The sequence below is a fragment of the Sabethes cyaneus genome, chromosome 3 (assembly GCF_943734655.1).
Source record: "Sabethes cyaneus chromosome 3, idSabCyanKW18_F2, whole genome shotgun sequence".
NCBI classification, from domain to species: domain Eukaryota; kingdom Metazoa; phylum Arthropoda; class Insecta; order Diptera; family Culicidae; genus Sabethes; species Sabethes cyaneus.
Window position 1 is genome coordinate 4,720,266 of NC_071355.1, and position 21,069 is coordinate 4,741,334.

The window sequence follows — 21,069 nt, forward strand, 5'->3', positions numbered from 1 at the left end:
AAACTGTTTCGGTTTATTGGAAGTGATTAAAATTTGCCTCTTCGCTTGCTGCTCGTTGCTAAAAGTTTGGCGAGGTTAGTTTTGGCCATTTCGGAACGTGGGTTCAGCTTGAGGGCCTCCCGGTAGAGGTGTTCGGCCTGCTCCAGTTTGCCCCAGCGGTGGTACAGCACTCCCATGTTTTGGTGATATTTTTCCACCCGAGGATTGGCGGCTATCAGGTCGGCGTAGATTCGTTCCGCTTGTTGGTATTTTCCCATTTTGGCAAGAGCGGTGGCCCTCGAAGCCAGCAGGGTCGGGTTTCCCGGCAGATGCTGCAGGGCACGATCGGTTACGGTGAGGACCTGCTCCTGCAGGTTAGCGTTGTCGTACACGTTGACCATGTTGTTCCATGCCTTGATGTGATGTGGATCCTGGTGAACGGTTTCGTTCCAGGTAGCCAAAGCCAGCTTATGCTTGCCCATGTCGTTGTACTGGGGGGAAAACAAGAGGTGAGCTAGAAAATTTATCGTGTAGCAAAAGGTTTCTTACCAAGTTTCCCAGATTGAACATACAATTTGGATAGTATTTCTTTTTGAGCAGAGCTCGCTGGTAGCTATCGAGAGCCGCATCGTAATTCTTCATCGCCGCATGCACGATTCCCAGATTCATCCACGCTGTATGGAAGTCTTCGTGGAATTCGATTGCCTTTTTCAGATGCATCAATGCTTGATCGTAGTCCTGAATATCTCGGTACAAGTTTCCCAAATTCATGTGAGCCGCTTCGTACTCTGGGTACAGTTGAATCGCTTGTTTGTAGAAAGCAAAAGCTGTTTCCCGATCACCATGATCCGTTGCCAGTCGGGCAATGTTGTAGTGCACTTTGGCGTTGTTTGGAACTATTCGCAGAGCGGATCGAAACAGAAGGTGCTCCGTAGTCCAGTACGCGGAGCGTTGTATAGTCCTCAAAACAAACACTAGACAAACGAAAAAGAATCCTAACCCGATCAGCCTGCGAATCCATTGCGTTTTCGCTTTCGTGTAAAGTTGTTTGCATCCGAACGCTACCAGGTAGCAAAAGCCAAGCGATGGAATGTACAGGACACGTTCCGCTATCACGAATCCAACACGAACAAGGCCGCAGGCCGGAAGAAAAGGAATGATCATCAGGGCTAGGCCCCTGAGAGCGTGCGTTCGACTTCTAGTGCGTACAATTAGACTTATCACAAATGTGTAGAACATTATCACAAACAGTATTCTGTAGTCGGAGAGTGAACTGACCAGCGGAATGGAATCCAACGCCCAGTCGAAGCTCAGCCAGTCCGGGCAGAGCAGCAGCCATAGGTTCAGGCTGTAGAGATAGTTTTGCGATAGGATTTTAGTTAGTCCCTGGCTTATCGCTACCTGGTTGTCCTTATCGCGGAACTGTGGACCGGTAAAGTTTTGAACCCACAGTCGGCCGTATATTAGGGTGCAGGTCAGAAGGAACAGTAGGACGACGCGAGTTAAAAGAATTTTATTCCTTAAAATAGATCTTATAGAACTACGAGTATTCATGTGCGTTAACATGTCGAGTGCCGCACAGGTGGCCTGGAAAAGGTAAAAAAGTTATTAAAGTTTCAGAAGGATGGTTAGAACCTAGAAGCAATTACCAATACGGTAATACCAGTCTCTTTACAAAGTATTGATATTGCGGTACAGATGAACACTGCCAGCATTATAGTCACGTGTTTCCAAATTGAACTTTCTGTATCTGAAAATGTAGTCGAAAAAAGAAAATCGAAATTCTGTGTTTAACCTACAATTTGATCGCGATTGATTTCAAATAATTTCAGATAGACTTCCAAACTACCAAGCAACTCACACACAAAATAATTTCTGTATTCCAATTTCAATTCCAGTTTCAATTCCAATTTAAAACCAATTCATCTTTTTTCAGTTTCAAGTTCAATTTTAAGTTAAGGGATGATGGAAAACTCCGAACAAAAGTCGGAAAATTATGTGCTGTCGCACAGATTTTTTTTTGTGATAAGAGCGTAATAAAATCGTTAAAGTAACTTTGCATCCGGAATGCATGGAGGAATTGAGTGACAGCAACGACAGTTTCATAGACCCACATTTAATGTTACAACCTTTCCGGAACGTGTTGGTAGGCATTTAATCATCTGCGATGACATGTATTTAGCATTCAAACTGCATACTATGCATCTATTGCAAAGATGATCTCCAACCCAAATGTTTCGATATCTATCATAAAACACAACATGTAATACTCCTACTCGTTCATTTAATCTTTATTAAAACTCAAAATCCAAAAAAAAAATCCCAAGTTTGATTTAACGGTAAAAAAATATGAAGTATTTATATGCATAATAATGAAGGTACCGCAAAAACGGTATACCCTTAACGCCCAGCGTTGTGTTTTCGCAACGTAGCGTTGCGGGACGCAGGGTCAAAATTAAAAATACATGTCAGCAGACAATTTTAATCAAATCACTTAAGCTTTTGTGCCTATAATTTTGATCGTTGAGCAGCTTCCTGAGCGACGTCTTCGCGGTCTCCACCGCTCGTTCAGCAAATCCATTTGGTTCGGGACTGCCCACCTCTTAAACATAACGCTTCCAAAAGGTGGTCCGTTATCTGAAACGATAGTCTCACAATAACCGAAAATTAGAAACAACGAATCCAAATCACTGATTGAGCATCTGTGTTCCTCATAATCACTACATCCATCCATTTGGAAAATGAATCTATTACTACCAACAACGTTTTTGCCGCAATATGGCAGAAATCTAAGTGCAGTCTTTCGAAGGGCCTGTTAACCGAAGCCCACTTGGAAATTTCCTTAGTAACGGCTTTACCAGTCACATTACAAACTCGGCACGACTTTACGAATCTCTCCACAGCTTCGTCCAGTCCACGCTAATACACGTATTTACGCGCCATTTGCTTCATCCGAACTATGCCCAGATGACAGCCATGCAATAGCTCGAGAACACGTTACCGGCATTATATTGGCACCATCGCTCTTTCGCAATACAAGAGACATCCGTCGATATGGAACTCACCGCAACCGTCACTGACACACTTAAACAGCTTTCGATACAGCTTATCCTTCTGCGTCTCTCTTCCAATTGCATTCCAATCAATGGAAATCTCTTCCCGAAAATTATTCATCCGAATTTCTGAATCTATACCTGTTTCGCCTTCAATTAGTAACCTTGAAGGCAGCGGTTCCCAACCTTTTTTCAGTTCGCGTACCCCCTGACGGGTTTCCCTATACTATTCTGCAGCGAACTAAAGTTTTGACGAACCCCTGGGGGTTCGCGAACCCCCATTTGGGAACCGCTGCTTGAAGGCATCGGCTTCTGGTATCTTCTCTCCTTTTCTATAAACGATATCAAAGTCAAAGATTGATATCGCTTACGCGTACTTTTGAAGCCGGGCTGCGGCCAACGGTGTAATCCCGTTCTGGTTAAAATCGACACCAACGGCTTATTGTCCGTAACCACTATTATTCTCTTTCCGAATATATATTTTGCGAACTTAGTTAGCGCAAACACTATGGCCAAAGCGTCTCTGTGCAAGTTTGGAAAATTCCTTTCCGCGTGTGATAATGTGCTCGAGACGTAAAACACTGGTTTCTCTACTTTCCCTATTTTATGATACAGAACAGCTCCAAATAACGACGATTGGCAGCCTCGGGTCGTACAACTGTAAAACTTTTTGAGTAATTGACTGCTGGAAAACAAGTTCACAGTCTTTCGTCCAACAAAACCGCGTATTTTTCCTAATTAACGCGTACAGAGGCGTTAGCCGTATAGACAAATTGAGCACAAATTTCGAGTAAAAATTCACCATTCCAAGATATGATTTAAGCTGTGTGGCGTCTTTAGGCCTAGGTACTCTCGCAATCACTTTTACTTTTTCTTCACAAGGGCTCAATCCATTCTCCGAGATTTCATGACCATTTCTTCAAATTCACTTTAACTTTATACTGCTTTAGCCGCTCAAACACTTTTTCTATTAAGTCCTCGACTGTGTCACCTCCAACGAGGATATCATCGAGATAGCACTGAACCCCTTTTAAATCGATTAAAATCTTATCCATTATACCTTGAAACGTTGACGCGGCACTCGATATTCCAAAAGGCAGACGCAGATACTCATAAAGTCCCTTGTCGTTGTTAATCTTCAAAAACTTTTGAGATTCTTCTGATACCCTCACTTGCATGTATGCACCCGATAGGTCTATTTTAGCGTAATATCGGAAATCACTCAAATTTGCCAAAATATCACTTATATTGGGAAGTGGGTACCCGATCAGGAGGACCTAACAAAACTGTAACACATCTTGTTGTTTTGTTATCAAATTTTCTATAATATAATATATTTTAACAACCGTTGTTATAAATTAGCCTCCGTGAGTGGTTAAAATATCAAAAATTATAACTAAACTGCCTCTAATTAATATCTGATTCATAACAAACCCTGTAATGATTTTATCTTAATTGTAACACATTGTGTTAAAGGTTAATTGTCAACATTTCAAGGTATTCCAAAAATAACACAGCTTATAAACCTATATTAGCAAGTATTAGTAACTGTGAAGTGACGTATTTAATATACTTTTAAAATGATGATGGTAATTAAAATAAGTTTTGCAAGTAACATATTTTGTTATAAAAGTAATTTGCAAGTAACATATTTTGTTATTAAAGCGAAAGGTGTCATTCTTAGTGGTGAAATCTATATAGCTCATTCATAACTCAATGTGCTACTTGTATTTGAATCTGTTACAAACTTGAATTTGCTTCCTAATTAGTTTATTTTCGATTTGTAACATAATATATTAAAAATATCAAAATGTGTTATGTTTTAGATATAATCTTGTTATGGCCTCCTGATCGGGCAACTTGTCCCCTGTCATAACCACCAATCGAATTTCGGAATTTTTAAGCGGATACTGGGCAAAGTTATTGCTATAATCAATTTCTGACATGATTGTATACGACGCCCCAGAATCTATCTCAACACAAATAGACTTTCCATATAGTCAAAGCTCATGGAAGAGTGCTTCAGGCGCCACGTGGTTGATAGCGCGTGCTTGACTACACTCCGAACTATTGCTCGAAGCGTCATCGTCGGTTACTCTCGCCATGGTATTGATCCTCTCCTTCGAGAATCTGCAGAATCTTGCGATGTGGCCCATTTTGAAGCAGTTGAAGCAGCGCACTGCCGATAGATTTCTTTGTGAACCTTGCCTTGAGTTCAAATTTCGTTGACCTTGACCTGCTGAGTAATTTCGTTTTCAAGAGCTGCTTCTTCCTCGAGTTCTGTCTCTGTCTCTCCTTGCACAGGAACCGGCGTTTGTATTTACTCGATTTACCGCACCATTCCGCGTCTTCACCCAACAAACATTTTTTGATGAATAACAGCTTGTCAAACGCTTGTTACTTAGTAATTAGCTGTACAATGGTTGAACAAGCTACTATTCAAAAAAATTGTTTGTTGGGCACTTTCTCCGTGTCCTCTCCGATTTGTTCCAAAACTTTTGCATTTTCTACCGCTTGCTCGAAGGTCGAACTATCATCACTTTTCATTAGCTCCCTTTGAATCTTAGTATTGGTGATTCCGGAGATGAACTTGTCGTAATGCTGGCTCGGGATGAAATTTTCCAAAGATCCAATTAATTTATTCACCACACTGCACAGTGGTCCAAACAGCGAAATACGTGATCGTTTGACATAGCGCCGAAACGTGAAGTTTTTCGCATATAGTGTCTTTAGGAACATTTCTTGGTATAATAAGCCCCTTCTTGTGAGAGAAACCTTTGGGTGATTAATTCCCTTAAAAGTGAGATACGAAATTTATTTTCTCGTACATTCGAGATACAGGTTTGGTACTTTCGGCAAAGTTGTAGTAAATATTAATACAAACAACTTTGTCAAAGACACCATACTTGTATCTCTTCATGGAAATTGTCTATGAAGCGTTATTCGTGGACAAACCCTTCAAAACAGTTTTTAAATCTTGACTTATTCTGGTCAACTTTCATGTGTTCATAGTGTTCTAGAAAGTTGTTTATCTTGCTAAAATCAACGTTTTTGTAGAACATTATTATACGCGATTTTCCGCAGTTTCGGAGATTTTGAGCATTTTTGATGAAAAATAGTATTAATTTGAGCCTCAATATTTCCCAAGGTGGCAAATGGTGGCAGACCAAACAACTCCTACTTAAAAGTACAACAAAAAACCTTTGAAAGCAAGTGTCAATTGTCTGTATCCGTTTGTATCCTCAAAAGTTATAGTTGTTTTAAAAATCCATCTCAGTCATGTTTATAGAACAATTAAAATGTACTTCGAATGCAATAAACGCCATTTTGTTTACGTTGACAATCTCTTTCTAACAAGTTGAGTTACCAGCAATTTTTTCGCCTATTTTCGAGTCGAAAATGAATGTAGACTTAAAATTATTTGCCGCAATTAATAAGAGCAAGACTTCTAAATAACTAACTTAAGTCTATTTTGTTCAATACCTTCGATTGGTGTCTTTTCAAAAGATCACACTCATAATGGGCTGGTACCGAATGGCCGAAACACAAATGGTCGAATCACGAATGGCTGAAATCCAAATGGCCGAATTTTCTCGGAATGACTAAATAACTATTTAATTAGAAAACACGAATTAACAAGCAGTTAACAATTAACTTTTCTCAAACCAAAAATAAAATAAGCAACACATCTTTTTGTTGTACTTTTAAGTACGAGTTGTTTGATCTGCCACCATTTGCCACCTTGGGAAATATTTAAGCTCAAAAAAGTACTATTTTTCATAAAAAAAGCTCAAAATCTCCGAAACTTCAGAAAATCACGTATAACAATGTTCTACATAAACATTGATTTTAGCAAGATAAACAACTTTCTAGAACACTATGAACGTGTAAAATTTGACCAGAATAAGTCAGGGTTTAGAAACTGTTTTAAAGGGTTTGTCCACGAATAACGCTTCATAGATAATTTCCATGAAGAGATACAAGTATGGTGTCTTTGACAAAGTTGTTTGCATTAATATTTACTACAACTTTGCCGAAAGTACCAAACCTGTATCTTGAATGTACGAGAAAATAAATTTCGTATCTCACTTTTAAGGGAATTAATCACCCAAAGATTTCTCTCACAAGAAGGGGCTTATTATACCAAGAAATGTTCCTAAAGAAACTATATGCGAAAAACTTCACGTTTTGGCGCAATATCACACGATAACGTATTTCGCTGTTTGAACCACTGTGCACTGGCATCTTCCGTGCCGTCCGTTTTCTTACTTCCTCCGGGCAGCATATCTTAGCACGTGTTTTTCCTCACGATACTTAGGCGATTCTCGCTCGTCGCCACTGATAAATCGCAGACTCGAGTTTAAGTTCGATGTACTTTATTAGACGTCCAAATGGAGAAAGAGGCTTTACAATAGTTAATAATGGCTTTTATAGGTTTTCTACCGGGAATGATTATTGTATAAAATGTAATCAATATAATTATATGCTATCAAACTAATCCAGAGAAGATCGAGGGGGTTTGCTGTAAACTATTTATCAAGCAGAGGGTCCAAAGCCTCCAAAAGGAGGATGGTTTTAATAGCTGTTATCCATTGCGTAAAGATCTGAATGGATAAACCCCTAATCCAAGGTGTGACGCGACCTGTGCCGATGGATGAATGGTGGAGGGGGTTTAATAAATACTCAGCCGCAAACGGAACCTGTGGAGTACCAGGGCGCCATTCACAGTAAATCACCCTTACTGCATTAAGCCAGTCACTGATGCAGTGGACCATCTCTTACCGAGTTACTCGTGGGATTTACATGGAGAATCATAAACAAAACAATCCACAGGGCTCCGGCAGCCTCTCTCTCTGCCGGAAAACAGAGACGCGAAGGAGGATCAGATGAGAATAGGGGAGGAACAGGATCTGAACGATGCGTTAGCAGAGGTTCAGTCCTGTTCCTGTTCTATCTTCAACACGCCGACTCATTGTGAGTCGACAGACGACGAAGACGGCGGAATAAATGTCGTAGCCAGATCTGGACCTAAAGTGGAAGGTTCAGCTGAGAGTGACATTCCGTGGAGATGTAACCTGACTAAAGCACAGAAAAGGAAAAGGGGTCTGCTGGAAGCACGGGAGCAAGTGTTGACACAATCTGACTCTTTGTCAGATAACAGATCACGTGGATTGGAGCTGCCTAATAGTGGAGAAAAACCGATCCCCAAAAGGCAAAGAGGAATCTATGCCCTCGAGAGCGAGTGGGACAGCACGTGCGAAAGCAAATCTCGGGTAATCTCGGATTGGTTAACGAAAATGGTTCCTAGCCTTTCACTTTGGGAAGGACCAAGACTTGTTGCTCTGGATGCAAAGAATATTCCGCGTTCAGAAATGAGCAGAGTAAATCCGAGGCAACGTCAAATCGCAAGCCAGCTCATGGAGGCAATAATTTCTGAGGCCAGCACTATCGAAGTCAAAGAAGATCAAGGGTACGTTGGCACTGAGTCTCAAAACTCCAAGAATTTTGATAATCGGGGCACCATTGGTACTAAAAAGGGGGTCTTACAACGCGCTCAAAGGGGTCCTAACAGAGATTCTGGTTAAGAGAAGACTCATCGAGGTGAGTCTCCCATTCCCTTGGATCTTAACAGTCTGGCGGTGCTGAGGCCAAGTGGAACCAAAAAAGTGGTCTCCACAAGTGGCCCAGAAAACTCCCGTAAGATCAGTGGGAAAGGTGAGACCACACGCAGCCAGCTCCCCCTCGATCCAAAGCGAGTTCGGGTACTGGTAGTAAGAAAACTGCGGCCTCCATGAGGCCTAAACCTCCAAGGATTCCATCTCTCCCAAAAACAAAAATCCAGAGCACTAGGGTTGTGCAGATAAACCTCCATCATGCGAAAGCTACATCGGGAGTACTTTCCAGGAAGTTTATCTAAGACGGTGTGGATCTGGCCCTGATTCCAGAGCCCTGGGTCTACAAAGGAAGAATACAAGGTATTCAAACAAGTACATGCAAGTTATTTTATGATGACAAGCATGACTCTCCGGGGGCCGCTGTCTTGGTCAATGCAAACATTAATTGTTTTTCCATTACAGAGTTCATAACACCAGGCATCGTCGCGATCAGAGTTGAGGTACACAACCGTCAGGGGAAAATTCAATATCATTGAAGCATCGGCCTATCTTCCTGGTGACGTTCTTGAGGTTTCCAAGAGGTTGCGGCGTTTGTCAAATACTACAGAGAAGTCAACAAAGACTTTATTGACGTTGGTTGCGATGCCAACGTTGGCAGATATTCTTTGGTCCACCTTTCCCAATCCTGGTTCTCTTGGTCCTTGGACCGCTTGTAGACATCTCGTAGAGCTTCGGCAGCATCGATTGAACTATCCACTCTCATGTCCGCTATCGTTACTGTTCCCCGTAGGAAATGGTTCGGGGTAATCGCTTCTTGGTTGGCTGACTCCTGCGGCATGTACGTCAACGGTCGAGAATTAATCACATTTTCCGTCTCCGCAAGGACCGTCAGCAGCACTTCATCTGTGAGGGTGCGTCCACCGTCCAACGCTTTCCTTCACCGACCGCACCATCCGCTCCCATATTCCGCTCATGTGCGAGGTGGCTGGCGGATTGAAATGCAATGCTGTCGCATCGACGAGCGCATCGCTCGCTAGAGCTTATGCACATCCGTAGTGAATTTTCTGCATCTCGTGGGCGGTACCTCGGAAGCACGTGGCATTGTCCGAAAAGATTTCTGCCGGAGCTCCATGTGCTTTGCAGAACCTCCGGATGGACCCACCTTTTCATCTTCTTCCGGCAGACGGTCACTTCGATGGGACCCAAATAGTCTATGCACACCGCGCTAAATGACCGAAGGTAGGGCGTTACTCGCTGAATCGGAAGCGGAGTCATCCGCGGAGCTACTGGAAGACAGCGGTGTACTTTGCACCGAATGCACTGTCGCGTTACTTGAAAAACTGCACTTCGGATGTTCGGGATCCAGAACCGCTGGCGAAGCTCATTCATCACGGTCTCCCGATTGCCATGTCCGAGTTTCTTGTGGTAGACTTGAATTAGCTTTCCTGTCAGCCCGTGCTTTCGAGGTAGGATGATGGGAAATCTCTTATCGAACGGCATGTCGGTCGACGTCTCCATTCGGCCGCCCATCCGTAGAATTCCGTCCTGATCTAGGACCGGTGTTAGCTTGTAGATGCTGCTGGATCTCGCTATCCTTTCGGGTTCCTGCCCTGGCTTCAGTGTCAAGTTCTTCGTCAACACACTCATCTCGTCTGGAAAACGGTTGAACTGCGCTTGTTTCCACAGAACGATCTCGGCCTTCTGGAATTCTTCCTGGCTAAGAGGCTTTTGGACCGAAGAGTACTGAGCTTTGATCAGCACCCGTTGCTTTTCTGTCCCCTTCGTCGTGATGATCCGCTTACCATTCTTTTTACGAATGCAGTTGCTTATAAATCGCTATGCCCAGCGGAACGAAAAAGCTGATTACGCAGCTGAGCTGCGGATCATCTGTGTTCCATAGAAGTCCAGTATCGAAGCGATCGCCGATTCGTTTGGTGGTTAGCTCCAACATCTTCCGCGCTCTCTCGTCTTCAGCTGACTCCCGCGGCACGCTCACCACCGATTCTTCCAACGCGTAATGGGTTTTTAGAAGGTCGTGCAGACTTTCGTTAGTGATTTCACGGTGAACGCCAAGGTTAGCTCCACTTGCTTCAACTGCGATTGCTTGCCTCGGCCCGTAGACAGTCCAACCGAGTTTACATCGCACTGCTACGGAGCCGATCTTCGCTTCAATCGGGGCGAACGTGTGGATGTTGTTCAAGCCGATAAGCATTTCCGGCCGTCCGTTGTACGACGCGATCGGAACGGTTTTCAGCAACAGCTTTTCATCCGCACCTAACGCTGACGCCCAAAGATTCAACCGTCGGGACTCCTTCTCCACTCGTGCAATGTCGGCCGTTCATTTAATCGTTAGCTTCTCCGCGACGCCGACAGCTCCCAGTCGGTCCACCAGACCGGAACTAACCGTCCGTTCGCCGCAGTGAAGGTTCACAGGAATCATCCGAAACAATGTAAGACTGTCGACCCGGATATGAGCGCTGACTACCCCTTGCACCGGATGTAGGAGAGGGTTGTGGACTTCTCTACTTCGTTCGCTCTTCATTGTCGACCCCACTCGAACCTTCGCCATGGCTGTAAACTGCACCGTTCTCCTTCGCTTTCCCTTTTCCAGGTCGAACTTCCGCAACGGGTTTGCTCAGCAGCTTGTAGTCCAGGCACACGTTTGCCTCACAGGCATCGGAAACAATCTCCGAAATGAAATTGGTGAAAGTCTGTAGTGTCACCAGCTTTCGCCGCGTTTGTAGCGCACCCAGTCACGTTTGTCGTTGTCCGGGAGTTTGTCCACTAGATCGAATAGAACGAAGCTCGCCAGTTTGGACACGCGTTGTTGGAGGCTTGAAAAGAACTGTAAAACAGCGGCCATTCCTCCGGTTTTCCTGAGAAAAGAGGCAGTTTCATTGTCATCCCGTTTCTTGCCGCCAGTTGAGCCTTCGTCGGCCCCGATCGCTGTTGCCCCAGCCCGTTTTGGCTCGTTTGGCCCGTTTTGAACTTCGGATTGGTCTTTTTCAGCTTCAACGTCTCTACGTCTACGCCATCCTCGGAGTCTTCTTCTTTTACTTCCGGAGCTGCAGCGTGGCCATGATTTGAACGGGATTTAATCTTACGGATACAGATTAAATCTTCAATTAAATTTTAAATTCAAGTGAAGCATTATATCTAATTTTGTGTCAATATCAGCTTTGACGTAAAAGTTGTCCGATTTTAAACACAATTTCAAGTGTAATTTAATTGCAATTTAAATTTAATTTTTTTTTAAAGTTTTTAAATAAACGTTTCAAATTCTATTTTAATTCCGATTTCATGTCTAATTTTAAGTAAAACTTCCAGTCCAAATTATTCCAAATTTAAGTCTAATTGCAAATCTAATTTTTGGTCCAATTCCCAGTTCAATTTAAAACTAGCCCAAAACTAGTCCAAATTCAAATTTAATTAAATGTTTTAAAGTGCGATTTCTAGTGTATGTTTTACTATAAGTTCCATTTAATGATTTAAAAGTTTACCACAAAACCAAACTCACCTGCGAACAAATTACTATAAACTAACACACCTAAAACGAACCAAAAGGCGGCTAGCAGTTCAGCCCGTCCCACTATTCCGGAAACGGCTTCCGTATGAATGGGATGCACCACAAACAGCACAGCAGCCCAGTACTCAAAGCCATAGGGCCGGCTTGGCCGGCTCCCACTAACAGCTTCGAAGCATTTCGGCAACAGCAATCCGACGACCGTATGAAGCGCCCAGTTGGTCGTCTTCATGTGGGTTGCATCCAGTCCGTACCGTTCGACCTCCCGTCGGAAGCTTAGCACGGTCAGCGGCCGGTAGGATTTGTGGCTGCTCGCATCGGTGATGTTCGTACCCCAGAAGTCGTGCCGGAAAACATCCCACAGGGGTGTGCTGCTGTCGATAACATCCTTGTTCTTCACAATCGCCACACTGTCGTCGAACACGAACGTTCCCTTGCGGAACGGAAGATAACAACAGCTCGAGAGTAGCACCAACAATCCGTACTGTAACGTGGTTTATGGTTCTTATTAAAATTGTTTTGTTCAATAAAAATTGAATTCCTACTTACACGTATTAATGATGCGAAAGTGGGCAGTAAATTCGGACGATAATTGGTGCCCATTTTCGAATAGTCGGCATCGTAATTTCAGTTAAAATGCTTCTGCAACGAGCGTGGATTGTGGCTTCAACCCTTCCCGTTTGTTTGTGTTCATCGTGTCGTGGTGATCTTGCGGTGGTGATGAACACGATTTGAGTTTTGACGTTTGCCTATACTCACCACCGACCGTGTGTATGAATCGGATTGAGTGTGGTGGTTTTCAATTCCGGATAAATATTTGACTTGATTTTAACTGAAATTCGTTTATATTATTGTGAATCACAGTACACTAATGTTAACAAACGAATTAAAAAGTTTGGCTCAAAAAACACTGCACGTAATTGTTCTACAAACTACTAATTTATACACTGTTTGCTGCAGCAGCGGCTGCCGTCCGTGACCGTCCGTCAGCTAGTAATAAGCAAGAGGGTGCAACTTGTGTTAGGAATTCACCGGGACGCATCTTTGCAAGGGCTTGCGTCTGTAGTTGTGTGATCGTTTTGATTTTCTCCCTCTCTCTCTGCTCTTTATCATAAAGCGCGCAGTTCTCCTGTTGTCCTTTTGGTCTCTCTCGGCGAAATTTCCGGATACGTGAACAACCGAGATATCGAGATTTCCGCCTGTGTGGTTAAGGTGAATGTATTTCGCCTTCTGTATGTGGGGTGAAAGCTATGGGTTGGTTCTGGAAGTGGGTTGTGTACGTCTCCTTGCATTTGGGGTGCATTGCATTTTTCTTTCAACATTTCGATTCACTAGCGGTTGTGTGCCGATAGTGTGGGAGGAGAAAAATAATGTTATACTAATACATTGGCTGTGTACAGGCTACGTGTTTGTTGTTTTCATAATCTGATATTTTACAAGGAAAACTCATGTTACCGAGCGGTGTAGGAGTTGTAGGAATTTTGTTCAAAATTGTTCAAGATACAATGAACGAAGAACAAAGAAATTCGGACTGGAACTGGAATTGGAAACTCGGGACGTAGAACTGCCGATCTCTCAACATCCAAGAGAGTACTCTAAACGCCCTCACTCAGAAATGCGCTGCCGAAAGGGGTCAGGCTGGACGAAGCCTCTCTCAAGGACTGTTGGAATACCATTGACTCAGCCATTAGCAGTGTAGCACGGAATCAACGGAACGATTGATTTGACGATGAATGGAGGGCGATGATGGACGAGAAGAACATTGTGCGGGTGGCCAAGTGCCACACTTCAGAACCAAATCAGCGAAACGAAATCTTCCGGGAGAAAAGCGCTACCTGGAAAAGCAGAAGTATGCGTTGGGAGTTGGAGCGGTTGAATCGTTCTATGGAAACCCGAAAATTCTACCGGAACTCTGCTTTTTCTGTCCCATTTTCCCATCCCATTTTGTCCTATCTTTCTCCTCTTTTCCCCGACTTTCGTAATACCTCTATCGGTTATCTTTTTTCCCACTCGCTGTTTTTCTTTTCTCTAGTTTTCCATAATGTTTTCCTTCTTTTTCTTTTTCATTTCCTACTTTTTCTATCAGGTTTCTCTCCTTTTCTCACTTGTTTTTCTTTTTTTTGTCCTCGGTTTGCTCTTTCTTTTGGTTACTTGTTCCAGTCTTCATCCTCTTTGTACAGATTTTCCTTTCGGTTTGCTCTTTGCTGTTTCTTTTTTCTTTTTTACCATTTTTAGATCCGTTTTTCCTCTTTTCTAGTATCGGTTTTTTGTTCCGTAAACTCTTTCACTATCATATTTTCGTCTGTTTGTCCTGTGATTGTTTTCTGCCACATCTTTTTTTTGCCACTTTATCTGTTTTATCTATTTTATCCTCTGTTTTCATTTGTTTTTCAGGAAAAGACAAGGGAGGGGAAAAATGGGAGAAAAAGTGGGAAAAAAGAGGCATAAAAGAAAAAATTGGTCAAGAAAAAGGTAAGAAAAACCATTTTACTTGTTTTTACCAGACAGAAAAACGAGAATGAAAATGGAAAGAAATAGAAATGGAATAAATAGTAGGAAAAGGAGCACGAGAACAGAATGAATAGCGAGAAAAAATGGAAACGGAAAGGACGTAGTACGATAAAGAATGGAATAAACGGAAACGAAAAAATAGAAGAGGAGTTAAAAAGGCAAAAAAAGACGAAACAAGATTCTAAAAGATATAAAACTGAAAAGGAGGAGGAAAAAAGCGGAAACAGTGGACTGAAAAAGGAGAAACGAGGGAGTGAAAAGGTCTATTGAAGAAGAAAAATTAGATAAAAAGCAGAAAAGTGGAACAGTAAAAGAAGAAAAAATGCAATCAACGAAAACGGGCAAAAGAAGAAAAACAGGAGATAAAAAAATAAAACCAGATAGCAAAGGAAAAAAAGCGAGCCAGAAACAAAATAACCACACAAGCCACAAAAGAACGAAGTTGAAAAATGAGAAAGAAAGGATTTGAAATGGGTTAGAAAAACAAGCAAAAGGGAAATAAAAAGACGGAAAACGGAAAAGAAAATGACATAAAAATGGGGCTCAAAACGTAGATCAACGGAACAATGAAAAATGCAGGAAGTAAAAAAGGGAAACTAGAAGAAAAAGGAACAAAAGGGAGACCAAAAACAAACAAAAACGATACAGAGAAGGAGAAAAACTATGGAAAAACGGATCAAGAAAAAAGAAAAAACGGAACAGAAAACAGGTAGACCATGTGAGAGAATAAGGGGAAAAATTACAATTCTAATTTTAAGTAAAACTTCATATCTAATTTCATGTCCAGGTCAAATTTCAAATCTAGTTTAATTTCAATTTATAATTCATTTTTAAGTCAAAATTCATGCAAAGGACTAAAACTAGGACAAGAAACGGAGAGAAAACGAACAGAAAAAGAGGAAAAACGATACTAGAAAGAGAATACGGCACAGAAAACATGAGAAATTAAATCCGGTTAAGGAAACGAGAAAAACGAGGTAATGAATAGGGGTCATTCCACGTCAAGCGATCTAGAAAAAGTATAAACTTGTAATCGACCTTCTCGGATTTGAACCAAATTTTGTCAACTTGTTCGTTTCAGATCAGCAAGAAAAAATCCTAAATTCCGTGCCTATTGGACGTTCCCTCGATTAATGAAGTACCTCCATGTTTAATGAAAAGACACGTTTTTGTCAAATCCTCTTATTTTCTTTTGCTTATATCGCTGGAAATACTTGGTTTAGAAAGACTATTTTATCATATTTCTAAAGGAAATTGTTCAAGAATCCAAAAAATATTAGTTTTGAGCGGCAGCACTGCCAAATATTTTTAAATTCGATTTAAAAACTAAATTTGCACTTTTCTCTCAATGAGTACAATTTGATTTCAAAAATTTCAATTTCATTTCATTTCAATTTAAGAATTGCTCAAAACCACGAAGTATTTAGATATTTAATTTGTTATACAGTCTTCGGCACAAGGCAGTACAGACTAATTGTATCTTAAAACTAATTTACATTTTCAATCAAACTATTAAATCTACTGCTACTGAGAGACTTATTAAAAATCATCGTTATGGCAATGCTAACGCTTTGGCAGAATGTTTCAGGAATAATGGAGCTAGTCCATCAGGTCCCGGGTCTTTAGAAGAGTCCACTGCGGTAAGTGCGATAGACACTTCGTTTGTCGATAGTGTTAACGAAGAAAGAAACAAGTTAAGCATTTGTAGGTATATTGCTGATTGCTTCGTTTTGAATAGTCGGGGGGTCGCTGTAGTATACAGTTTTAAAGAAATCAGCAAACAAATTGGCAGAACCTACAGCTTCAGATACTTTACTATCCTTATAGAAGACACTTGACGGGATTCCACTTGACTGTCGTAGGTAGCAAAATCTGAGCAAAATTCCAGAAGGACGATGGATCTCGTTTTACCTGGAACTCAATTCTAGAAGACTGCGCCAATTAATACTTGCTATAGCATCATTGATGATTTCGAAGTCACATCGGGAGAAATCATGTTACCACGCGTCAAGTGATTTATCGTAAACGGAGTTTCGAACGTCGTGCAGTGATGCCAGGTTTTGCTGAAGGAAAATCCGTAGTTTTACAATCTGTGTTTCACAGAGGAAAAAGTTATAAATTATAAAACTTAGTCAAATATTAATTCATACTTTTGATTTGAGGTTTGACCGACATTTGTTCTGTATTTAAAGGTTTGTTAGTATAAAGTGTTTCTCAGTTTTGCTGAAAAGTGATAGAAGCGACACTTTTATCGCATAAGTTCTGTTCTTGATTGTATTTGAAAGAAATGAATAGTTTTTTGAATCAAATCAGTTCATGATACATTTTAAATTTTCTCTATATTATTCAAGAATGCATACTCTTGACTTTAGTCATTCGCCTTTCGCCTTTGTTTTTTCGTATTTCATCTTTAATTTTTTGTCGTTTGATTATTTCGTATTGTCGTTTTTTTTGTTTTAATTTGATTATAGATTTGATTTGATTATTTGATTTAACAGCTTGGGTCATTCGTGACTTTTGCGGGGTTGGGATTTGAGCCCGGGTCCTCGGCGTGAATGCTAACCACTACGCCGGGACTGACCCCTGTTCTATTCTGCTCTACGTTATGTTCAACATCTGGTGTTCTGTCATCGTCTTTTGTCTCTTTACAATATTCTTTTGGCATTTTTTTATTGCTTTTTGTGGTGTTTTCGGATTGATGGCGTCGTAATTAGTGTCTTTTTTGGCATAGTCACTGTTTTACTTCAGTCAAAGGCATATATTTATAGTCTTTTTGTCGTTTTGTATTACTGTTTTTTGGCATTTTTGTCACGGTTTTTAACCTTTACTGGTGTCTTTTAATTGTATTTTGTCGTCGTTTGTCTTTTCGTCTACTTGTCTCCACTTCTTCGTCATATCTTTTCGCTGTTTGTTCGTCGTTTATTGGCTGTCTTTCCATCATTCCTTCATCGTCTTTTCGTCACCATAGTCATCTTTTCATCGTATTTTGGTTTTTTGAAATTTAACCGCCCTTTCTTCGTTTTATTGTCATCTTTTCATCATCTTTCGCCCTGTTTGTTGCCAAGACAATAAAAAGGTTGTCTTTTTCTTGTCTTTTCGTTGGTCTTTCGTCGTCTTTTTGAAGACGTTTGTTCACCATCAATTCGCAGTCATTTTAGCTTGTTTTATCGCCTGTTAGGCAGTTTATAAATGTATCTTTCCCATTTTTTGTCGCAGTTTTGGCACTCTTTTCGTCGTCATTTTATCGAATTTTTGCCATCTTTTTATCACTTTTTTATTGACTTTGCACATTTTCGTCAATATTTCGCCGTCTCTGCATTGTATTTGCTATATATTTTAATCATCTTTTCATCGCTTTTTGAAGGTTTATATGTCCAAGCATTTTTATTTATCACGTGCGTAAGAAGAGCATATTAAACATTAATTCATATAGAATAAGGATTTCTTCTACTTAATTATAAAGAACAACCTTATTCGCTTGATTTTGAAATTCTATCGCACTACAAAAATCATTAATGAGCTGCCAAAATCTAGGAATAAAAGAAATGAAAATACTTTTTCATTTTGCCGTACTCAAGAAAATATCAGTATTACTATAAACATAAATATCACTCAAAGTCAGTCAAAGTGAAAAATGCTAGCTCTTATTGACCGCATACTTCTCATTAAAGTTAAGTACACTCAAGTCGCTTTTTACGCGAAGGATACGTCCCGCGTAAATCAAAACCGTGTAAAAAAACGCGTGAATTCCGAAATTTGCGTAAAAAAACCGCGTAAATTCCGAAATTCGCGTAAAAATAGTCGCGTAAAAAACAAACCGCGTAAAATGCGACTTCAGTGTATTCTGCTCGCTTTTTTCTCTCAGAAAGAATAAAGTTATGCTTTTCAGGAAATTATTCCCTGCGTGTAGCGTACTTTTGTTCTTTGTCACTAAATGAAACTTTCATTTTTTCCGCAAAATTTATAAGAATCCGTAAATTTAAGCACTTGATCCGTAGGTCCGTGAAAAGTTCCTAAATTCGTAAAACTATGGATAAATCCGTAGTCGAGTATTGAGTACTAGGTCTGTGGTGTGCATCAATTCTAATAATAGGACATAAGGACGAAGTGCAGTACCGAACTGGGACACATGTGCAATCTGACACGGTCGTCAACTCGTCAATAGTGATGAGCCAAGAGTATGCACTTAGATTACGGTGGAGTATACCACAATAGATCTCTATTATTGGTCGCAGTGGTTAATTCTCCTACAAGGAAACATTTCCTAAAAACGATTCCGTTAGGCTGGTTTCCTGTTCTCAGGATACGTTTGTCGGCAGATAGCTATTTATGTCGGAGTCGAAGTTCCATATAAGATTCGGCAAATTGAAATCGCCGAGCAATGTTCATTGTAAAAAGGATCGGAGTTAGGCTTAATATAGACGCAACAAATTTAAACTGACTGTTTCGGCAATTCTTGACCAACTGCAGTTCTAATCGATTATCACCAGGGACAGATACCAGATTACTTTTGAGGCCTTTTTTAACTGCTCCTCCACGTGAGGAGCTACTGGTGGAGCTATTTCGATCACGTCTGTAGAAGTTGTACTGTGCAGATAATTCGGATGAGGATACGTCGCTACGGAGCCATGTTTCAGTGAAACCTATGACGGCATAATCAAATGATGAATGTGCAAGAAAGAGATCGTTTGTTTTCGTTCGTAATCCTCGGACGTTTTTTTAGTAAATAGAAAGAGGTTTAATCTGAGGTGTATTGAAACAGATTGTTTTTGTTGTTGCCGCAAAACTATCACACTACACCTGGTCATCGCGACACGTGAATTGTTCGGGAATTCGGTCTAAGGATTTGCCGGTGGGACCAAATCCGTTAGCACCATATTGACTGAAGCTGTTGTTGGTTTTCAAAAAACCCTCATATTAATAGTCTTGTCTTCAAACTCGCGAAAAACAATGCCAACTGGCCATGTGCCAGAGTCCATGGCTCTGTCTTTCAACGTCAACGGTAATCCAATCTTATATGAGACAAAGTTGAGCGATCTTTACCACGAGGAATCAATTTAACTACTTTGACATCATATGTTTCGAGTTTTTCAACCACCAGATTAGTTACACTAACATCCTGAGCCTCGGGTGAAATACCCGAAAGTTCTTTGCCGATCCAATGTTACAGCAATTTGAAGCCGATTTTTATAAATAATCAAGAGTAAAATTACATTTCATTGGTCAGTCCCGGCGTAGTGGTTAGCATTCACGCCTAGGACCCGGGGTCAAATCCCAACCCACGAATGACCTAAAACTGGTTAAAGTGACTATAATCTAAACAAAAAAAATATATGTCAATGAAGCAGTGAGTCTCTATGCATTGTAAAAACACTGTGCGGTACCGTGGAAGCATGTATACAGTATATAATAAGTTTTTTCTTAACAGTGTTGCCAAATTTTCCGTTTTTCTCAGTATTCTCTTCTTCTTCTTCTTCTTCTTCAGCATAGAACCGGGGTGGTTCGTGCTGTTTCAAGCAACTCGGGCTTGAGCCACTCGTCGCCAATTTCTTAGTTGTCTCAGAAGTCGCAAATCGCTTTTGACCTGGTCGAGCCATCGTACACGTTGGGCCCCCTGTTCCTGGTGCCGGTGGGGTTGTTGAATGGGACTATTTTCGTCGCACTGTCGTCCGGCACCCTTACGACGTGTCCGGCCCACCGTAGCTTGCTAACTTTCGCTAGATGTACGATGAGAGTCTCCCCAAGCAGTGCCTGTAGCTCGTGATTCATACGCCTCCGCCACTCTCCGCGTTTAGTTTGTGCTCCGTCAAAGATCGTCTGCAGCACTTTCCGCTCGAACACGGCAAGGGTGCGTGTGTCCTCTGTGAGCAGCCTCACGGCTTCAAGTCCATAAAGAACTACCGGATATAAATCTCAAGTTTGCTCAAAATTCAACTTATTTTTTAAACTATCGGGCCCCTTGGCGAACTCCACTGTTTTGAGGTACCGTGACCGCAAATAATTGCGATCAGTTCCTAATTCCGATCACTCAACCTAAATAGTCAATTTTTAGAAAATTGGGCCAAAATCTGTAGTGAATGAGCATGCTCAGTTATTGTGCTATGTGTTTATGTGTCAGTCGTTAAGAAATGACTGCCTTTGGGGCACCATGCACTTCAAAATCAATTAAATTCGACAGGCAGTAGCGAAAAACGCCATCAAAATGTATTTTATTAGCCAAAGTGCTAAGCGCACGATCAAATTTGCTAAGATCATAGCAGCGTGGAACCATATTACCTTCTTTGGTATTCTATAATAACAAATAGATACAAGCATATCAAATTTGGTTAAAAATATGTTGAATTTGCGGAACTTTTTCCATTACAGTGATTGATCGGAATTATGAACA

At 41.2% G+C, this 21,069-nt stretch overlaps 1 protein-coding gene across 1 annotated transcript; it reads right to left on the reverse strand.

Annotated features, from left to right (window-relative positions):
- Nucleotides 1-11: 11 nt before the first annotated feature.
- On the reverse strand, nt 12-13,071 carry LOC128741556 (protein O-mannosyl-transferase TMTC4). Its single transcript, XM_053837465.1, has 5 exons — nt 12,720-13,071; nt 12,165-12,654; nt 1,629-1,729; nt 529-1,566; nt 12-470 (listed from the first exon to the last, which is right to left on the reverse strand). Exons 1-5 carry the CDS (start codon nt 12,771-12,773, stop codon nt 27-29), a joined length of 2,127 nt encoding a protein of 708 aa, XP_053693440.1. The 5' UTR covers nt 12,774-13,071; the 3' UTR covers nt 12-26.
- Between the last annotated feature and the right edge of the window lie 7,998 nt (nt 13,072-21,069).

What these genes read in the sequence shown, in the direction of transcription:
- LOC128741556 (XM_053837465.1), bottom strand. Translation starts at nt 12,773, where the DNA reads ATGGGCACCAATTATCGTCCGAATTTACTGCCCACTTTCGCATCATTA. An exon ending in CTTTCGCATCATTAATACGT is followed by an intron (nt 12,655 to 12,719) that starts GTAAGTAGGAAT and finishes ACCACGTTACAG; the next exon opens with TACGGATTGTTGGTGCTACT. An exon ending in AGACTGGTATTACCGTATTG is followed by an intron (nt 1,567 to 1,628) that starts GTAATTGCTTCT and finishes TACCTTTTCCAG; the next exon opens with GCCACCTGTGCGGCACTCGA.